We start from the raw sequence: 16,929 nt of genomic DNA, 5'->3' as shown, positions 1-16,929 counted from the left end.
TCTCCTCTGTCCATATTAACAGAAAAGGAGGCACAACTACTTTCTTCTCCATCAACATCGATAGAGGAGACTGACTTCTCGATCAACCTCCAGCTTTGTTTGGTTAATAATGCTTTATTAAAAACATGCAATTTTCTAAAACCCAACTCTCTAGTTTTTTTTTTTTTTTTTTTTTTTTTTTTGAATGGGGATATTAGAGGTGTCATCACTCTAAATAGTATTTAGCAATGTAGCCTGATTTATTTAAAAGAAAGTAACAAATAATACTAATTACACAAATTTTTAATGTTGAATAATTTAGTTGTACAACATTTTTACCAACGGTAAAAGTTAAATTGTCTATTGAAACATTTTACAAAGAAGATGACAAGTTGTGAAAATGAAACAATGACAATGCTACCCAAAAGAGAATTATGAAGACGTTGAGAAATTCAAACTAAAAATAATATTTATTTAGATTATAATTTTTACAATGTTGCAAATATTTATTTTAGTGAGAATCAAAATCAATGTCTTCTATATTATCTTGCATTCATATACTATGAATTATAACAAATCCAACATTCAATTACTTATGTATGAATATCTTCTATATAGACATGAAAAACTAGTTTTACAAATAAGTTTTGATCAGAGCATATGTGGTATGTGTATAGATTTTAGTAACTATTGCTCCCTATTTGGTTTATACGGAGAATTGGCTGGCTACCTCGACTTCACTGTCAACCGTCCCATAAATAGAACAGGCGTAGATTTGAGAGGGAGAGATCTCAAATTCTCTTTTCTTCGACTTCTGCTTTAAATCCTTGAAGATCTCTGCAATTCCTTGCGCCTCGAAATGGCTCAGCCTCTCGTGAAGAAGGACGATGATCGCGACGACGAAAGTAAAGCCTCTCTATTTCGCTCACTCTTGAGTTTTATTTTTATGCATAAAGCCGTAAATTTCAGTTTTATTTTTTCTTCCGGCTATTCGGTGGTTTTATTTCTAATGATTCAATTCAAATTCTAGCTCCTCAGATCTGCATTTTGTTATATTTTGGTGCTTTATTTCACTCATGAAATGAATCGCGATGATGGTTTAAACTGATTATCTATACCAGATTCCTCAGCAATGTGAATTCACTCATTTAGTTGTTAAAAAGTTTGCCTACTGCGATCACTAAGTCAGTGTGATTTGATAATACATGATCTGATGGTGGAATTTTACCAGATAAATGGCAGTTTTAGTTTAGATCTAGTATCTATCTAGTGCATTGGGTAGGTTAGGTATTAGGATTGAGAGCTGAGTTTTTGGATGTTTAGGGAACTATGTTGTGATTAATGTGGTTTTCATTGATTATTACAATGCAGTGGACTACTCTCCTTTTATGGGGATTGAGAAGGGTGCAGTCCTACAGGAAGCTAGGGTCTTCAATGAACCTCAGTTGGATGCAAGGAGATGTGCACATGTGTTTTTCTCATCCTTCTGTCTCATTGATTATCTCAAATTTATCCATAATCTTACTTTTCCAGGATAAAATATGTTCTCAAGCTTGTTTGTTTTGTGTATTTTTCAGGTCATTACAAAGCTTCTGTATCTTCTGAACCAGGGAGAGGCATTTACAAAGGTCAGTTGGTGTTGACAGTCATTTGCAGTAAGGGGAGAAAAAAAAAAGAATAAACTAATAAAAGGCCTAATTGGTTGATGGAAAATTAGCATCATAGCATGAATGATAAATGGACGTGATTTTTTTCTTTTTAAACTTCAAATTTTCAACTAAAGAGATCATCTTTCACCTGTACTTGTCAAAAAAGTTCTCAACATTGTAATGCTTATCATGCCAGTTTCCTATAGCTGTTCATGTTGGTGCAAAATATTGTTATACTTATTTAGCATTTTTCTTTGAACACCTTGCATCTTATTGGTGAATATTTTCTTTCCCATCTATAGGTTGAAGCCACCGAAGTCTTTTTTGCTGTGACTAAACTCTTCCAGTCAAAAGATCTTGGCCTTAGGAGAATGGTTTATTTGATTATTAAGGAGCTTTCACCCTCAGCAGATGAGGTTTGATACTAATTGGTTTGTTTGACTGTTTCTTAGAAATTCTATGCTTCTGAAAGAAAGTAATATATTCTCTCTACATTAAAGGTTATCATAGTCACAAGCTCTTTGATGAAAGATATGAATAGTAGAACTGACATGTACCGAGCAAATGCTATTCGTGTCCTCTGCCGAATCACTGATGGAACCCTTCTCACTCAAATTGAAAGATACTTGAAGCAGGCCATTGTTGACAAAAACCCTGTTGTTGCTAGTGCTGCCCTTGTTAGTGGAATCCATTTGCTTCAGGTGTGGTAAATTATCAATATTTGAAGAAATTCTCTTCCCACTCTTCCCATCAAGTTTTATTTGTCACTCAAGTTTTCTAGTTGTTGATTTGTTTGTCAGACAAATCCTGAGATTGTGAAAAGATGGAGCAATGAGGTGCAAGAAGCTGTTCAATCAAGGGCTGCTCTTGTACAGTTCCATGCACTTGCTCTGCTGCACCAGGTATGATTACTAGTGTTTTGGAAATGATCATACTTCAATTGGAATTTTTCTCACCCTGTTAGGATCTGTTTATCATAAATGATAGGGGTTCTGAGCTGAATTCCCTTTTACTGTATGCTGCTTTAAATAATTGTTCTGACCTTTATGTCCTCTCATTTTGAGAGAATGAAATGAACTTGCATTGCTTTATTTCTTGATTGTTCCTTCAGTGTCCTCTAGATTGCAAAAAATGTGCTAAGAATTTAAATGAATTAATTGGGGCTCTATCTAATCTGCAAAACCATTCACTAAAAACCAATCTTTCATACTACTGATAGTACCTTTCCTTCCATTTCCATGTGCATCTTTGGTACATGTAACTTAGCTCAAGTCTTATTACATCAAGTGAAACCTTTACATTTTAAGGGCATAGATGTTCTTGTGATTTGTGAAACAGGTGGACTGATACCTTATTTCTGGAATTTTTTTGGGGGGCTTCTTGATGTTTTGATTTGTATTAACATGCTACCTTGTCTTACTGGATCTCCAAATGTTACTTTGTTGCCATCAATAAATTGTTAACCTGTGGGAAACAGATGCACCTTTTTGAACACTCATTTGTATAGTCTAGTTAAGTGTCTGAGTTCCTTTCTTTTCATCTGCATTTGTCTCTTCTTAGTTCTTACAGTATTATGAACCCAACTCCCATCTTGGATCCATGTTCTATGAAGGATCTCAAAAGAAATAATAGCTTTGGCTCAATGATATGGAATGAATTCAGGTATCAAAAGAAAAAAAAATGTAGTGACACAAACTCAAGTTTTGAACTTGCAGATACGGCAGAATGACCGTTTAGCAGTTAGTAAGCTAGTTACTAGCTTGACAAGGGGGACTGTCCGCTCACCTCTAGCTCAATGCCTTTTGATTCGATATACTAGCCAGGTACTCTCTTTTTCTACTGATCTTAATTCTTTAGTATAAATTTTTTCTCTGTTTGGATATATAGGTTGACTCAGTGTAGTGGTCTAGTGCTCACCTATTTCCCTTTAGGTCATGGGCTCACCAAGTCCAACCCTTTTTTGTTCGAATATGCCATAAATGTTACTTTGCGTCTCTTCAGGTAATTAGAGAATCTGGTCTTAGTAGTCACACAGGGGATCGGCCGTTCTATGATTACTTAGAGGGTTGCCTACGTCACAAGGCAGAGATGGTGATTTTTGAAGCAGCTAGAGCAATTACAGAATTGAGTGGTGTCAGTAGTCGGGAATTGACTCCTGCAATTACTGTGCTACAACTCTTTTTAAGCTCTTCCAAGCCAGTTCTTAGGTTTGCTGCTGTCCGAACTTTGAATAAGGTGAGTCATTGTGACATAATTTATTTATTTTTCTCTTAAATAGTGTTAACTTGGTGTTGTAGGTTTTAAATCTTACCTTTAGTTGTATTTTTTAATCTTCTTGTGAGTTTCGTATGCTGTAGCCTTTTAGCCTTTCACTAGAAGAGCTTCTGGCTTATTTCCTGAATCTATTGGGACAGAGAAACAGATTGCCATTATTTTCTGGGCACGGGCAACATTAATTTTAAAGAGTAATTTGTTTAAAGCTTTAGTAAAAGAACTGCTGGTTTATTTATCCACTAGAGTGGGGAAGATGGACAAGGTTTTCTCTATAGCTTGTTACCATTTTTTAGTGAAGTACGGTACCTTGAACTGTATGCAGGTGGCAATGACACATCCATTGGCTGTAACAAACTGCAATATTGACATGGAAAGCTTGATCTCAGATCAAAACAGAAGCATAGCAACTCTTGCAATCACAACTCTTCTTAAAACTGGCAATGAATCAAGTGTTGATCGTTTGATGAAGCAGATTACTAATTTCATGTCTGACATTGCTGATGAGTTCAAGATTGTTGTGGTGGAAGCCATTAGATCCTTGTGTTTGAAGTTCCCTCTCAAGTACAGATCTCTGTGAGTGCTCTTGGACTGGCTTCTCTAGAACTTGGAGATTGATCTACAAATGCACATATTGAATTTGGATTTGTTTCCTGTTCTGTTATTTTCACAATTTCACCATTTTCTTCCACTTGCTTGACAAATGGTTTTTCATATAAAATAACTATCTGCTTAATACCTTTTATTCACTCATAGGATGAATTTCTTGAGCAATACTTTGAGGGAAGAAGGTGGGTTCGAGTTCAAGAAAGCTATTGTTGATTCAATTGTGATCCTCATACGAGATATTCCCGATGCTAAAGAAAGTGGGCTGCTTCATTTATGTGAATTTATTGAAGATTGTGAATTTACATATCTTTCTACTCAGGTTGATTTTCACTTTTTTACATTACTCTATATCGGCAGTTTCTGCTAATTCATTCTATATGGCCATTTCATGTTTTGATGCTTACAAGCTTTTATTTGTTTTCAGATACTTCACTTTCTGGGAAATGAAGGACCTAAGACTGCAGATCCCAGCAAGTACATCCGGTACATCTATAATCGGATCATACTTGAAAATGCAACAGTTCGGGCTAGTGCTGTGAGTACATTAGCAAAGTTTGGAGCCATGGTAGACTCTTTGAAGGTATGGATGATCCTTGAGACAATTTATGATTATTAAGAGTTAGTTGAGTTACTATGACCAAGACCTTACTTTAATTTTGCTGCAGCCTCGCATCTTTGTTCTGTTGAAACGCTGTCTATTTGACAATGATGATGAGGTCAGTCTTTTTTTTTTTTTTTTTTTACATCTATTTGTTTTTCTTGTAGGATCCAATTGCTTCCTCCCTCCCTCCCTCTGTGTGTGTGTTTGGCAGTTCTTTAGAGATAAATTATTTTCACTTGGGACAGAGTTTTTGTTCTAACCTGTTAAATGATAAACATCTTAGCCTGTTTTTTTGTTCCCTGTTTTCTGCCTCCCTTAAGGACTTGATAATGATGTTTCTGTTGGCAGGTTCGTGATAGGGCAACACTTTACTTGAACACCCTAGGAGGTGATGGTGCAGTTGTTGAAACTGCTGAAGAGGCAAAGGAGTTTTTATTTGGATCTCTTGGTGTCCCATTAGCAAATCTGGAGATCAGTTTGAATAACTATGTCAGTATTTTTCTTGTTTGTAGTTTTACTCTTTCTTTATCTTTTCATTTGTAAATTGATATATTTGGTTTGGACTGCTGCAGGATCCCTCAGAACAGCCTTTTGATATCAATTCTGTACCAAAGGAGCTTAAGTCTCAACTCATGGCAGAAAAGAAAGCTCCAGGCAAAAAGCCCACTGCTCTGTCTGCTCCTGCTGCTGGCCCCACTTCAATGCTTGATGCATATGAAAAACTACTCTCCTCCATTCCAGAGTTTGCCAGCTATGGAAAGCTTTTCAAGGTTCCTTGGATTACATTTGGTTATTTACCTTTAACATTGTAAATCATTTTTTTTTTTTGTTGCACTTATTGAGTACTATTTTTTTTAATATGGTCAGTCATCACCCCCTGTGGAGCTTACTGAAGCTGAGACAGAATATGCAGTCAATGTGGTGAAACACATTTTTGATAGTCATGTTGTGTTCCAGTATAATTGCACGAACACAATTCCCGAGCAACAGCTAGAGAATGTAATGGATCATTTCAACAACTTGTGGCATTGTCACCTCAAACTTGAATTTTCCTTTAAATTTTTATTGCTGGTTGTCAGGTCACAGTTATTGTTGATGCTTCTGAAGCGGAGGAGTTTTCTGAAGCAGCTTCCAAACCTCTGAAATCTCTTCCATATGATACCCCCGGGCAAACATTTGTAGCATTTGAGAAACCAGAAGGAGTCCCTGCAATTGGGAAATTCTCTAACACACTGAGGTTCATTGTCAAAGAGGTACTTCCCTTTATATTTTTCAGTTCTCATTTACTATGTGACTTGCCCCTTGAACTTTTGAGAACATTCTGAGTCCAAAAAAAAAAAAAAAATGTTGTTTTGTGCGACAAATGTGACTAAATCTCAAAACATACTTTTTGTGTCTTGACTGGAAAAGATATGTGTAGGCATAAGCTCTACATGGTTGATGTTCAGTTAGCCAGCACCCCAAATAAGTCTGTAAGCTGTTGTATGAAGCATCAAACCACCCACTTAAATGTTCATTCTAGCTGTGAATGGATTGTCCTTTGTTTGCTGAATTCGTGTTTTGTCCATGTTTCTTTGATCCTGTAACTTATAGTTGGTAATTACGTATTTATGTCCCTGTCGTTTGGCTGGTTTATGACTAGGTTGATCCATCTACTGGTGAAGCTGAGGAAGATGGTGTGGAAGATGAATACCAGCTAGAGGACCTTGAGGTGGTTGCTGCTGATTACATGCTGAAAGTGGGTGTCTCCAATTTTAGGAATGCGTGGGAAACAATGGGCCCTGATTGTGAGCGTGTAGATGAATATGGTCTTGGCCCTAGGGATAGCTTGGCTGAAGCTGTTAATGCAGTCATAAACCTTCTTGGCATGCAACCCTGTGAGGTCAGTTTTCACATTTGCTTTTTTAATTTTGTTAAAAGCCCATTGTAAAGTTTTTTACGACATAACATGTCACCTATATAGTGTATTGTCTAATTAGAATGGAAGTAAACTGTACATAATTTTCACATTCTCAAAATTGAAACTGTGTTTTGTGTTTGCTTCAGGGCACAGAGGTTGTCCCTAACAATTCAAGATCGCACACGTGTTTATTATCTGGTGTGTACATAGGCAGTGCTAAGGTTCTTGTGCGGTTATCATTTGGAATTGATGGGCCAAAAGAGGTTGCCATGAAGTTGGCAGTTAGATCTGAAGATCTATCCATCAGTGATGCCATTCATGAAATTGTGGCAAGTGGTTAGTTACCTACTTACCTTACATACGGAAAGGTGAATATTTGCATTTTTACCCGGTCAAGAACTCAGGAGATTCATTTATGTTTTTGAGGGAACACTTGTGTTAACTACAAAATCACCATCTTGGCATATTTTCTGAAGCATAGGAGATTGGTTTAGTAATTGTTGTGTATTCGTTTTAAATTTTGAAACAGTATGATTTCCTCTCATTGATATATTCTTGTATTTCTCCATTTTGGTGAAACAGAAATGTTGGAAGAGATTTTTCAAAACTGCTTACCGTTATCCTCTGCTCATTATCCGTAGTTGCAAACAAAATAATACGAGTTGCAACTCTAATAAGAAGAAATTCTGTGCTCGTAAATCTTCTATAGTCTATAGTATAAGAAGTTGTCAACATAGATACACAGATTAGGAATCTAACGGTCGGAACAAAGTGCCAACCCATGATGAGATATTTATCTATTATTAAGTCTGTCTGGGTTGACAAGAATAACAAGACGTAAATGATGATTTCTTTTTCTTGATACCACACCGTTTTGACAAGGATACAAGATCTACAAGAGATGGCGTCCAATATTCAGACCACTTTTCTGTGCCCTCCAAAAGCCCAAATCTGTAAGTATAGGATATATGAATAGATATTAATTAAACAAGTCTATTCTAAAGAACATACAGGACGGGAATTAAATGTGTCACCTTGAGATTTGTATCCCAACTTCCTGTACACAATGCACTTCCATCAGCTGATAATCCCAGACAGCTTATTCTATTATCATGAGAGTTTTGAACTGATCCGAGATTTACGACCACCTGCAATGGAAATGTATACCATAACTCAACTTCATATCCTACTTCAAGTGCTTTTGGGTGTACTGATCTGTTACCAATATACATAACCAAACACACACTATATACAGAAGCAAAGTCATTTCAACTCTTGAGTTAAAATCTATCTGCATGAGATCTACTGATTTTTATATGTAAAAGCTATCAACTTTTGTTCTGATCAACACAACAGCGTCAAAGACAGATGTATTAAAATTTAAAAGCAGCTCTAAGTTACGTATGACGTACCTTTGCCAATAGAGTGTCCCATACATAGCAATCTCCATTTGAGTACCCAGCAAAGAGAAGACGCCCAGAAATGGAGAATGCAATGGAAGTCACATGGGGGGCTTCGTTATCACTGTGTGGCTGAGAGTAAACTTGTAGCTGATGCCCAGTCCGAATGTCGTATAATCGGCAAGTCCCATCATCTGAACCAGTACCAAATCTATTACCATCTGGAAAGAACTTGACGGAATTAACATCTCCCTCATGACCATGGAATGAACGAACAGCTCTACTAGCAACACGGGTGTCCCAAAGACGGGCAGTTGCATCACATGATCCAGAGACAAACATTCTTGTATTTGACGCATTTATTGAGACACTGAAATAAAGATAATAATAATGGTTTTACAATAAATGAGTGAGAGTTCGTGTTGACACATGGATGAAAAACTAAACACAGAGATTTATAACTCACCTTAACACATCGGCAGTATGTCCAGATTGAAATTCACCCCCAAAAGCAGACGTTCTCAGACCAGTGGTTATATCCCACAAAACACATGTATGATCACCAGAACTAGTTATTAAATGAGTGTCATCATCTGGAATATACTGGCACGACGATACATAACCCTTGTGCCCACTAAGCATTCTTGATACAGGTAAGTTCCCATCTTTATCAAGAGGAGAATTCAAATTGAAGATAGAGCAAACACTGTCCAGCCCACCACAGGCAACAGATAGCCCAGTTGGAGAAAAGGCACATGTCATGACCCAAGCACATGGAAGCTTAATTGCATGGGTTTTCTGGCTTGTGAGAGCATTCCATACAATTAACCTGCCATCTTGAGATGCACTGACAATACGATTCTTTTCAGGAGTCCAGTCCAGTGAATACACCTGTATAAAGATTTAAAGAGATTGCGGGTAAACTACCCATTTCAAGTATATTAAGAAGACAACAAAGAAGAAAACATATCAATCTCTCACTGCAAGGGAAAACAATATCATGGCAGGGGGTTGGCCTTATGCTAGAAAGTAAGATGTGAAAAAATGTTTTATTTTACCCTTGCTGGATTACTACTTTACCAGAAGAATTAGTAGCACATTCACTAAAAGGTTCTTAGAAATACCTAAGAATAGTAGCACATCTACCAAATCGAACAACGAACTTGCACATGCAACAACAAATTTTCAGATTACAGAACAGCTTTTTAGATTACTACTTTAGAATGATTGGATGTCTTTGCTAGTTTTCCAGATTATCGATGCTAGATTACTAATTTACTAGAACAATTGGTTGCACATTCACAACAAAGGTTCTTAGAAATACTTGAGGAAGTCAATCAGTGAAAACATGGCCACCTCATTGAACACTGAATTTGCAGTTTTGCACATTGCAAGTTTGCAACTATAGACTTTCAGATTATAGGATAGGTAAAAATTTTAGCTTCAAAATATTCAAAAGATAACCATCAAATTACAATCAATTAAGCATTTAAGCCAGGAAGCTTACTAGCACGAATCAATTGAATGCAATTAGCCAAAAGAGTATGAAATTCCACAGATTGATAAGAAAATCTACCTTGCCTGTGTGTCCTTGCAGGGTCCGGCAACAAACCAGATCTGTGGCGCCGAAGCTAATCGGAGATTTACCTTGTGACTTAGCATAGCTAGCAACTGCCGTAGATTCAATAGAAATCAAATGAGATCCTAGTGTTTCATGCGTACAACTTCAGGAAAACTCAGATTTTACTAAAAATCATCAATCAAATTCCAGAAATAAGAGAAGAAAACACAAGGAGAATAAGAAAAACAACCATCGGTGTCGAGAAGGAGGAGGCGCTTCTCCTTCAGTCGTTCTCGGAGAGAATTTACCGTCTGCATTGCCGCCGTGTGCCGTTCTCTCAGCTCCATTACTGACATATTTTATTTTCGAAAAAAAAAATAAAAAAAATTGAGCTCTTAAATTTCATCAACGTTCATTTTTCTGCTTGCATTCAACCCTACTCCCAGGTTCATTTTGACTTCAACACAAAACTTTTTTATAAAACAGAAAAATTATTATGCGAAAATTCACAGTTCAAAGACGAGTATGAAAATGGAAACAGAATTTTATTTTTTTGAAATTAAAAGAAAAAAAGGAAAAGAGAGATAATGGGAAGGGAGGCTGGCCGGAAAGTGGTCTGAGCTCAGGCGGGGATGGGGTGATTTCGGAAATAAGATAAAAATGGGGTAATGGCATGGGGACATTGAATGAAGCCACCACTGTACCCGCCTCTGAGCTTCTGACGTGGCATTTAGTGCAAACAGTAGGTCGTGACTTGTGATTGAGTTGTGACTATTGTCCACGGGTCCCACATAACTTAGGTTTGAGCCGTTTGACAATTGACAAAGCGAAATAATTGATTTTATTTTTTTTAATAATTAGGGAACTATAAAAATTGTTAAAGCATGTTCTAAAAATGATAAATTCTTTTACACAATTACTCGGAAAGTTTATTTTATCCTATTATTTTTCAGCAATATTTACATTTATAGCGCTCAGTTTAAAAAATTTCCATTTTTTTTTTTTACAATTTTTTATGCTTCAAAGGATGTCATTGTATAATTTCTGTGTTTTGATTTTAAAAAGTATTCTACCTGTTTTAGTTGAAAATGATGGATCTCACACCAAAAAATAAAAAGAAAAAAATGATAATGAGGAAGGGAGTACAGCAGATGGTGGCATGTACGGAGTCCCATGATGCGCGCTACTGCCAATAGTTGGTTACATCACAACTGTTGCTCTCGCTTATCTTATTATTAATAGTAATAATAATTTTAATTTTAATGATCAAGTGACAGGACTCTTGCAACCCATTTTACACAGGTTTCTGATTTTCACTCTGAGAAAGTGAAACCCACGTTTTCGTCTGCACAACTCACTACCTATCATACTATATTTAAATCTTTTGATTAGATGCCCAATAAAGCATAATATCCACTTCGACTTTACACAAATTTTAGTTTACATCTAAACATAATGCATGAGACTGGTCGGAGTTTATCCTCTCTCTCTCTCAAAACTATTTACGGATTTGTGAAAATCACAATCAAATCATCCTTTCGTCAATGAGAAATCAGAGCAGTTTATGTTTGTGACGAGACTTCTCTAAACAATTTTTTTTTTTTTTTTAAAAGAGTAGCGTTCGGGCGAAGAAGTTTTCAGTGTTTTTTAACATACTAATGTCATGAGTTTATAAACCTATGCCTGCAAACTTTTTATTGTAAGATATTACATACATTTTCCCAACCTAAAGTGCATATTTTGATATTATGTAAAGATTAATTTTCTCAAAACTTTTAGTTAATGTGCACAACATTGTAACATCCAAACATAAAAAGAAGTTCCAAAGAAACATCCCGCAATAAATGATACAATGACTGAAATGCCCTTATGTAATAATAATAATAATAATAATAATAATAATAATAATAATAATAATAATAATATTATTATTATTATTATTATTATCATTATTATTCTTATTATTATTATTATATTGTATCATAATAGCAACAAACCTCAATTACAACAACCACTCACACTGAATAGAACATCAAATTATATTATTGCTATTTTACACAATTCAACGCTGTTGCCTTGCGGAAGAGAACAGATAACAAGGGCAAACATGTCTTTACATCTCCAATTCAATGGTGAATTACAATTCATAGGGGTGAGTCAAGAATTGTAATTCAGCAAAAGGAGAGAATTGTAATTCAGCAAAAGGAGAGAATTGCAATTCCCTCTAACCAAACAACGTAATTTAGGACTTCAACGAATTGTAATTCAATTACAACGAAATTACGGTCAACCAAACAACCCCTTAGAAATTTCCTAACATAGTTGAAGAGTTTATATAATATAAGACTTAGAAATTTACCATTCCCAAAAATCACCACTCAAGTAATTAGGAACACACAACAAATATGTACTATGTATTCTGGAGATATAACCCCAAAAAATTGTAATGTCATGAAGATCCACCAAACAACTGGCGGGTGGGTAACAATGTTCTCAAAATGTGGTATGGCACAAATATAATTTCCATACAAATAACACAACAAAGTACACAGGACTCCCGCAAGAAGCTCTTTTCATCCGAACAAACTGCCCAGAAAAAACAAAAAGTATTGGACACTGAACAAAAATGTATATGTTATCACAGAAGCAAATATAAGGAAAAAGAAATTCCTCCCAACCCTTTGGCAAGTCAAATTCACAGAGCAAAAAGAAAATGATAGGCATAAGCAATCAAAAGAGAGAGCTGTCACCATTTAACATTTTAACCTCCAGAGTGGGTGGCTGGAGATGTTATGAATTGGCCATCCTTGTACACATGAATATACTGCTGAGGCAAAGCATGCTCCTCCTACACACCAAATTCACAGATTGAACAAATCATACAGAGTAATAATTTCCAGCAATCCTGACGAGAGCACTATCACGCTACTTATTTCAATTTTTCTAATTAAAAATTTATACAATTGGTATTGCTTCTAAAATTAACTCATCATGAATGAGTAGTTTGTCAGGTGCAAGAGAATTGTATACTGAGAAATGAGTAAATACCCAAAATGGTCCATCGACTATGCCATAATTCACAAATTAGTCCTCGACTATCAATTTTACCAATTAAGTCCTCAACTATTCAATTCTTACTCAATAATTCACAAATTAGTCCTTCGTTGAGGACCTTATTGAGTAAGAATTGAATAGTTGAAGACCTTATTGAGTAAGAATTGAATAATTGAGGACCTTATTGAGAAAGAATTGAATAGTTGAGAACTCAGTTTGCTAAACTTGATAGTCGAGGACTTATTTGTGAATTATGCTATAATCGAGGGACCATTTTGGGCATTTACTCCTGAGAAATCTATAACATAAAGGAAGCCAAAAGCAAAAGAGAGGCCAAATAGTTCACAAATTTCAGTTTAATATATAATGGTGAGCGTAACATATAATCACATAAAGCAGCTTGTATGTAATTTAACTCGTAAAGAAATAAGCAGAAACTATGTCAAATACTCAAATATGGTCTATGGGTTTCATTAAGTTCCAGTATTGAAGATTTTAATAGCAAGCACATAATATAAAATGATAAACATACCCAATCAGCATCAGGCCCTGCACCAGGCACCAAAATGTTAACTTCACTGGATTTGGCTGTTGTAATAGAAGCCTCCAAAGAATCCTTGCTCAGGTATAACAGGCACCCAGATGTATTATCCACTGAAATTGTTGGGGCCACGCCCTATAGGGAAAGAGAAAGTTACCAAGAGGAACATATTCAATGACAACATCAAACAAAATAAAAGGCAATGATGATGAGAATAGTAAAGCTCCTTTCAATATTATAAAAAAATAAAAAACCAAATACCTGGCATTGCACCTCTACACCGCTGCAATTGACAACCTCAAAAGCTGCCACAACATCCTGTTCAGCAGGTTTTAAGTCACGACATTAGCTAGTTGGTTTTACCTATCCAGAGAAAAATGTATATTCAAAATAAATCCACTTACCGAGAATACAACTCCCATCTTAGTACATTTATCAATGGTTATGTTGTTAACTTTTCCTGCAAAGTATAACCACTGACACAAGTTAGATTTGTTCAACTTAAAGCACAGACCCAAAACACATTGTACTGCATTTCAATACCAATTTACACCAGATAAGAAAATAATATACACTTGAAGCATAAGTTACCCTGGATCTGCAGAACAGAATCTTTACAACCAAAGATGTATACAGACTGCTTGGCATCGCAGTCATCAATAACTAAATTTTTCTTCCCAATTTGATTCTCCACCACCCATCTGGAAGCAACATAGCCATGTTAACTTTCAGCAAGCAAACAAATGAAAATCATGGAATATAGTTGCCACTTACTTGCGACCCATTTGGAGCTCTAATTTTGGAGGTCCTGCTTTAGAGAATGAGGGTGAACTAACACGGCCTTCCTTTTCACTAGCTCCAACAATGCCACTTCTGTCTGCTCGATTCTTTGTTTTCATATCATTTGTAACCTTTCTCAAACCTAAAAAGACAATCTCACTAAGAAGTATAAAACCATGACCTAATGAGGAGGGCATGATTAAGGAAAATTACCAGAAGTTACTGACTTCCCAGAACTTATTTCTTCAAAAACAGCAGCCATTCCTTGCTTCGGACGTGATGATGAAGACTTAGGAGATTCAGTCTTGAAGAGTGAAGCTGGGGGTGGAGCTGGAGGTGCAGGAGTAGTACCAGGAGCTTTAGCTGGAGCAGATACAAAAGTCTTCCCTGTAGCATTCCATACAGGGCCCAGAGGATAGTGACTTTTAACATAATCTCTCAATCCAGGTAAATAAAGCTCCTTCAAAGCTTTTGCCCACTCAACATGATTTGGATCTTTGCTTCTATACTCTACAAGAATCTATGATACAATGAAAAGGTTCAAGAATAAATAATAAAAACAGCTTCAACAACATTCAGTGATGAGGGAAATGGTTCAACAAATGGCAAACAGGAAAAAGCCTTGAGGAAATACCCAGGTTCTCACCATGGTACAACAGTTGAATTACATGAAAATTATTTACTGCATTTCCTTCTCCCATTTATGGGCCACGTTTTACATCTTATTTCACCTAGTAAAGGAATTATGTGGATAAGCTATGCTCATAGAGAAAATCAAAATACCTTGTTATTGTAAAACTCAGCCATCTGCCAGCTTTCTTCAACATGGGCTATGGGCATGCTCATACCTGTTTATAAACAGTAAGATCAGTAACTGAGCAAAGCAAACATGTTACAGAAAGAGATATAAACACCCATCTTACCGCAATCTTTTCCTGTGTAGGCAATCCATGCCAGAGCCGTTAAACTATCAGTGGCAGCCTTTAAATGGTTGAAGAAATCAGATCTCCGCCCTTCTGTCAACGATGATCCCCTCATAATTACTTCATTCAAAGGCTTCAAGAACTCACTGAGACCCTTCATGTCAGGTTTCTACAAAATAAAGGACAATGGTGAGGAGCCAAGGGCAATAGCAATAGAAAGAAACTAATTAAATACTTAAGGCACCACTATTCACATAGTATTAACATCCTCTTGCTGAGAACTGCTCCTTCAATTCGATAAAACAGTAATGCCTTTCAGAATAACTCAGTTGCAACTCGTGAAGTGATCATCCAGTTTAGTATTATGCTTTAAAAAAATCATTAAAATTCCGTATCTGATAACATATTTATATTGACTGAGCGAAGTGATCATTATCAAATTACGCGAAAATGCACAACTATAGCATAGGAACTAATTCGATGCAGGTTTACACATTTAAGCAGACATATTCAAATATCTTTATATCGACTAGTGGAGTGAGCATTGTCAAATAAAGGAAAAATTCACAACTATAACATAGTAACCGCTCTGTTATTTGAGTTAATTTCAGAAGAAATCAAAACCTGAATTCCCTTGGTTTTGATTAGAAGCTCCTTCTGAGCAGAGAATGCATCCTTTACAATCTTAGTAGCATCCAAAACTTGTCCTCCAATCTTCTCAGCAGCACTCGACAGCCTCCCGACGCACTGCGAAATCAGATCTTCGAATGCAACGATCGATGGATCCGACGCCGCCGCACTAACGTCAACCTCACGCGAAGTTCCATGGCCAAATCCGCCGGTGGACAGCGTCTCCAGTCGAGCTACCGCCGACTCCAACCGCTGTATCAACTTCTCATCCATCTCAATTCTCAACTAAGGATTCACTCCCTCTCTAAACTTCTCCCGCTCTAGACTTGGAGTTGAAGTAGATCTGAATAATGAAGACTACTGCTTGCACATATGCCTCATAATATGTTTAGTATTTTATCTCCATTTTTTCAATTTTTTTGCGCCGAAAGGGGAAAAGGGGGTTTTGGAAAATGGAAATTGAAGAGGATAAAATAAAAATAAAATAAATAATATTTATTGTGTCTGGAAGAATTTCGGACAGTTGGGATTTGCGGGGCTACGTGCTTGGATCGATAGTGAATGCTGGCCTTTTTGTTTGTTTTTTTAGTATTTATTTATTGTATATTTCCTTTTGATCGATGTCAATCAAAAATATTATATATTTTTTTTAATATAGTGATGTTTCTTTACCTTGAGAATTAAGAAGGAGATATTGAACGTTTTGTAGGCTCAAACAAAACTAAGAAAATTAATGGGTAATTTTTTGAACAGAATTTAAATTTTTGTGGTTAATTTGAAATGTTGGAGTTATCGCAACAATTGCTTGACTATCTTTGTTGGACCTCTCGGTTTATGCTAATTACTAGTCTTGCCGTAAAAGTGATAAAAAGCTAGTACAAAGATTTATAAAATGAATGTCTTTATAATTAATGTCAATTGCATTTTATAGATTTTTAAAACAGTTAATTTTCCCGCTAAGCTATTCGCGCCTCGATGTAGAGTAGTTTTGCATGGTGCATACGGATGCAAAAACGACGTCGTTTTATTAA

At 36.1% G+C, this 16,929-nt stretch overlaps 3 protein-coding genes across 4 annotated transcripts; 1 reads left to right on the top strand and 2 right to left on the bottom strand.

Moving 5' to 3' along the window:
* Positions 1–679: 679 nt before the first annotated feature.
* Positions 680–7,588, top strand: LOC109161804 (coatomer subunit gamma-2-like). The gene is made up of 18 exons (XM_019310322.1): positions 680–884; positions 1,351–1,448; positions 1,557–1,607; positions 1,931–2,044; positions 2,129–2,329; positions 2,429–2,530; positions 3,344–3,451; positions 3,630–3,863; positions 4,225–4,475; positions 4,656–4,827; positions 4,933–5,088; positions 5,174–5,224; positions 5,458–5,598; positions 5,682–5,879; positions 5,977–6,108; positions 6,189–6,362; positions 6,752–6,991; positions 7,156–7,588. The coding sequence occupies exons 1-18, from the start codon at positions 839–841 to the stop codon at positions 7,348–7,350; spliced, it is 2,664 nt and encodes an 887-aa protein (XP_019165867.1). The 5' UTR covers positions 680–838; the 3' UTR covers positions 7,351–7,588.
* A 97-nt stretch (positions 7,589–7,685) lies between these two features.
* LOC109161807 (guanine nucleotide-binding protein subunit beta-2) lies at positions 7,686–10,638 on the bottom strand. The gene is made up of 6 exons (XM_019310326.1): positions 10,221–10,638; positions 9,986–10,080; positions 8,876–9,300; positions 8,422–8,779; positions 8,044–8,157; positions 7,686–7,960 (listed from the first exon to the last, which is right to left on the bottom strand). Exons 1-6 carry the CDS (start codon positions 10,324–10,326, stop codon positions 7,925–7,927), a joined length of 1,134 nt encoding a protein of 377 aa, XP_019165871.1. The 5' UTR covers positions 10,327–10,638; the 3' UTR covers positions 7,686–7,924.
* A 1,673-nt stretch (positions 10,639–12,311) lies between these two features.
* Positions 12,312–16,358, bottom strand: LOC109161806 (cyclase-associated protein 1). Of its 2 annotated transcripts, XM_019310325.1 has the most exons (11): positions 15,893–16,171; positions 15,269–15,437; positions 15,129–15,193; positions 14,559–14,865; positions 14,340–14,487; positions 14,157–14,266; positions 13,970–14,025; positions 13,827–13,883; positions 13,557–13,700; positions 12,721–12,818; positions 12,312–12,556 (listed from the first exon to the last, which is right to left on the bottom strand). In XM_019310325.1, the coding sequence occupies exons 1-10, from the start codon at positions 16,169–16,171 to the stop codon at positions 12,732–12,734; spliced, it is 1,422 nt and encodes a 473-aa protein (XP_019165870.1). In that variant the 3' UTR covers positions 12,312–12,556; positions 12,721–12,731. The 2 variants fall into 2 exon arrangements, 1 of the variants encoding a protein (XP_019165870.1); XR_002050958.1 differs by having other exon boundaries at positions 12,325–12,999; positions 13,314–13,700; positions 15,893–16,358.
* Positions 16,359–16,929: the final 571 nt, after the last annotated feature.

The sequence above is a fragment of the Ipomoea nil genome, unplaced genomic scaffold (assembly GCF_001879475.1).
Source record: "Ipomoea nil cultivar Tokyo-kokei standard unplaced genomic scaffold, Asagao_1.1 scaffold2926, whole genome shotgun sequence".
NCBI lineage: Eukaryota > Viridiplantae > Streptophyta > Magnoliopsida > Solanales > Convolvulaceae > Ipomoea > Ipomoea nil.
This window is presented reverse-complemented; position numbering and strand designations above follow the sequence as displayed.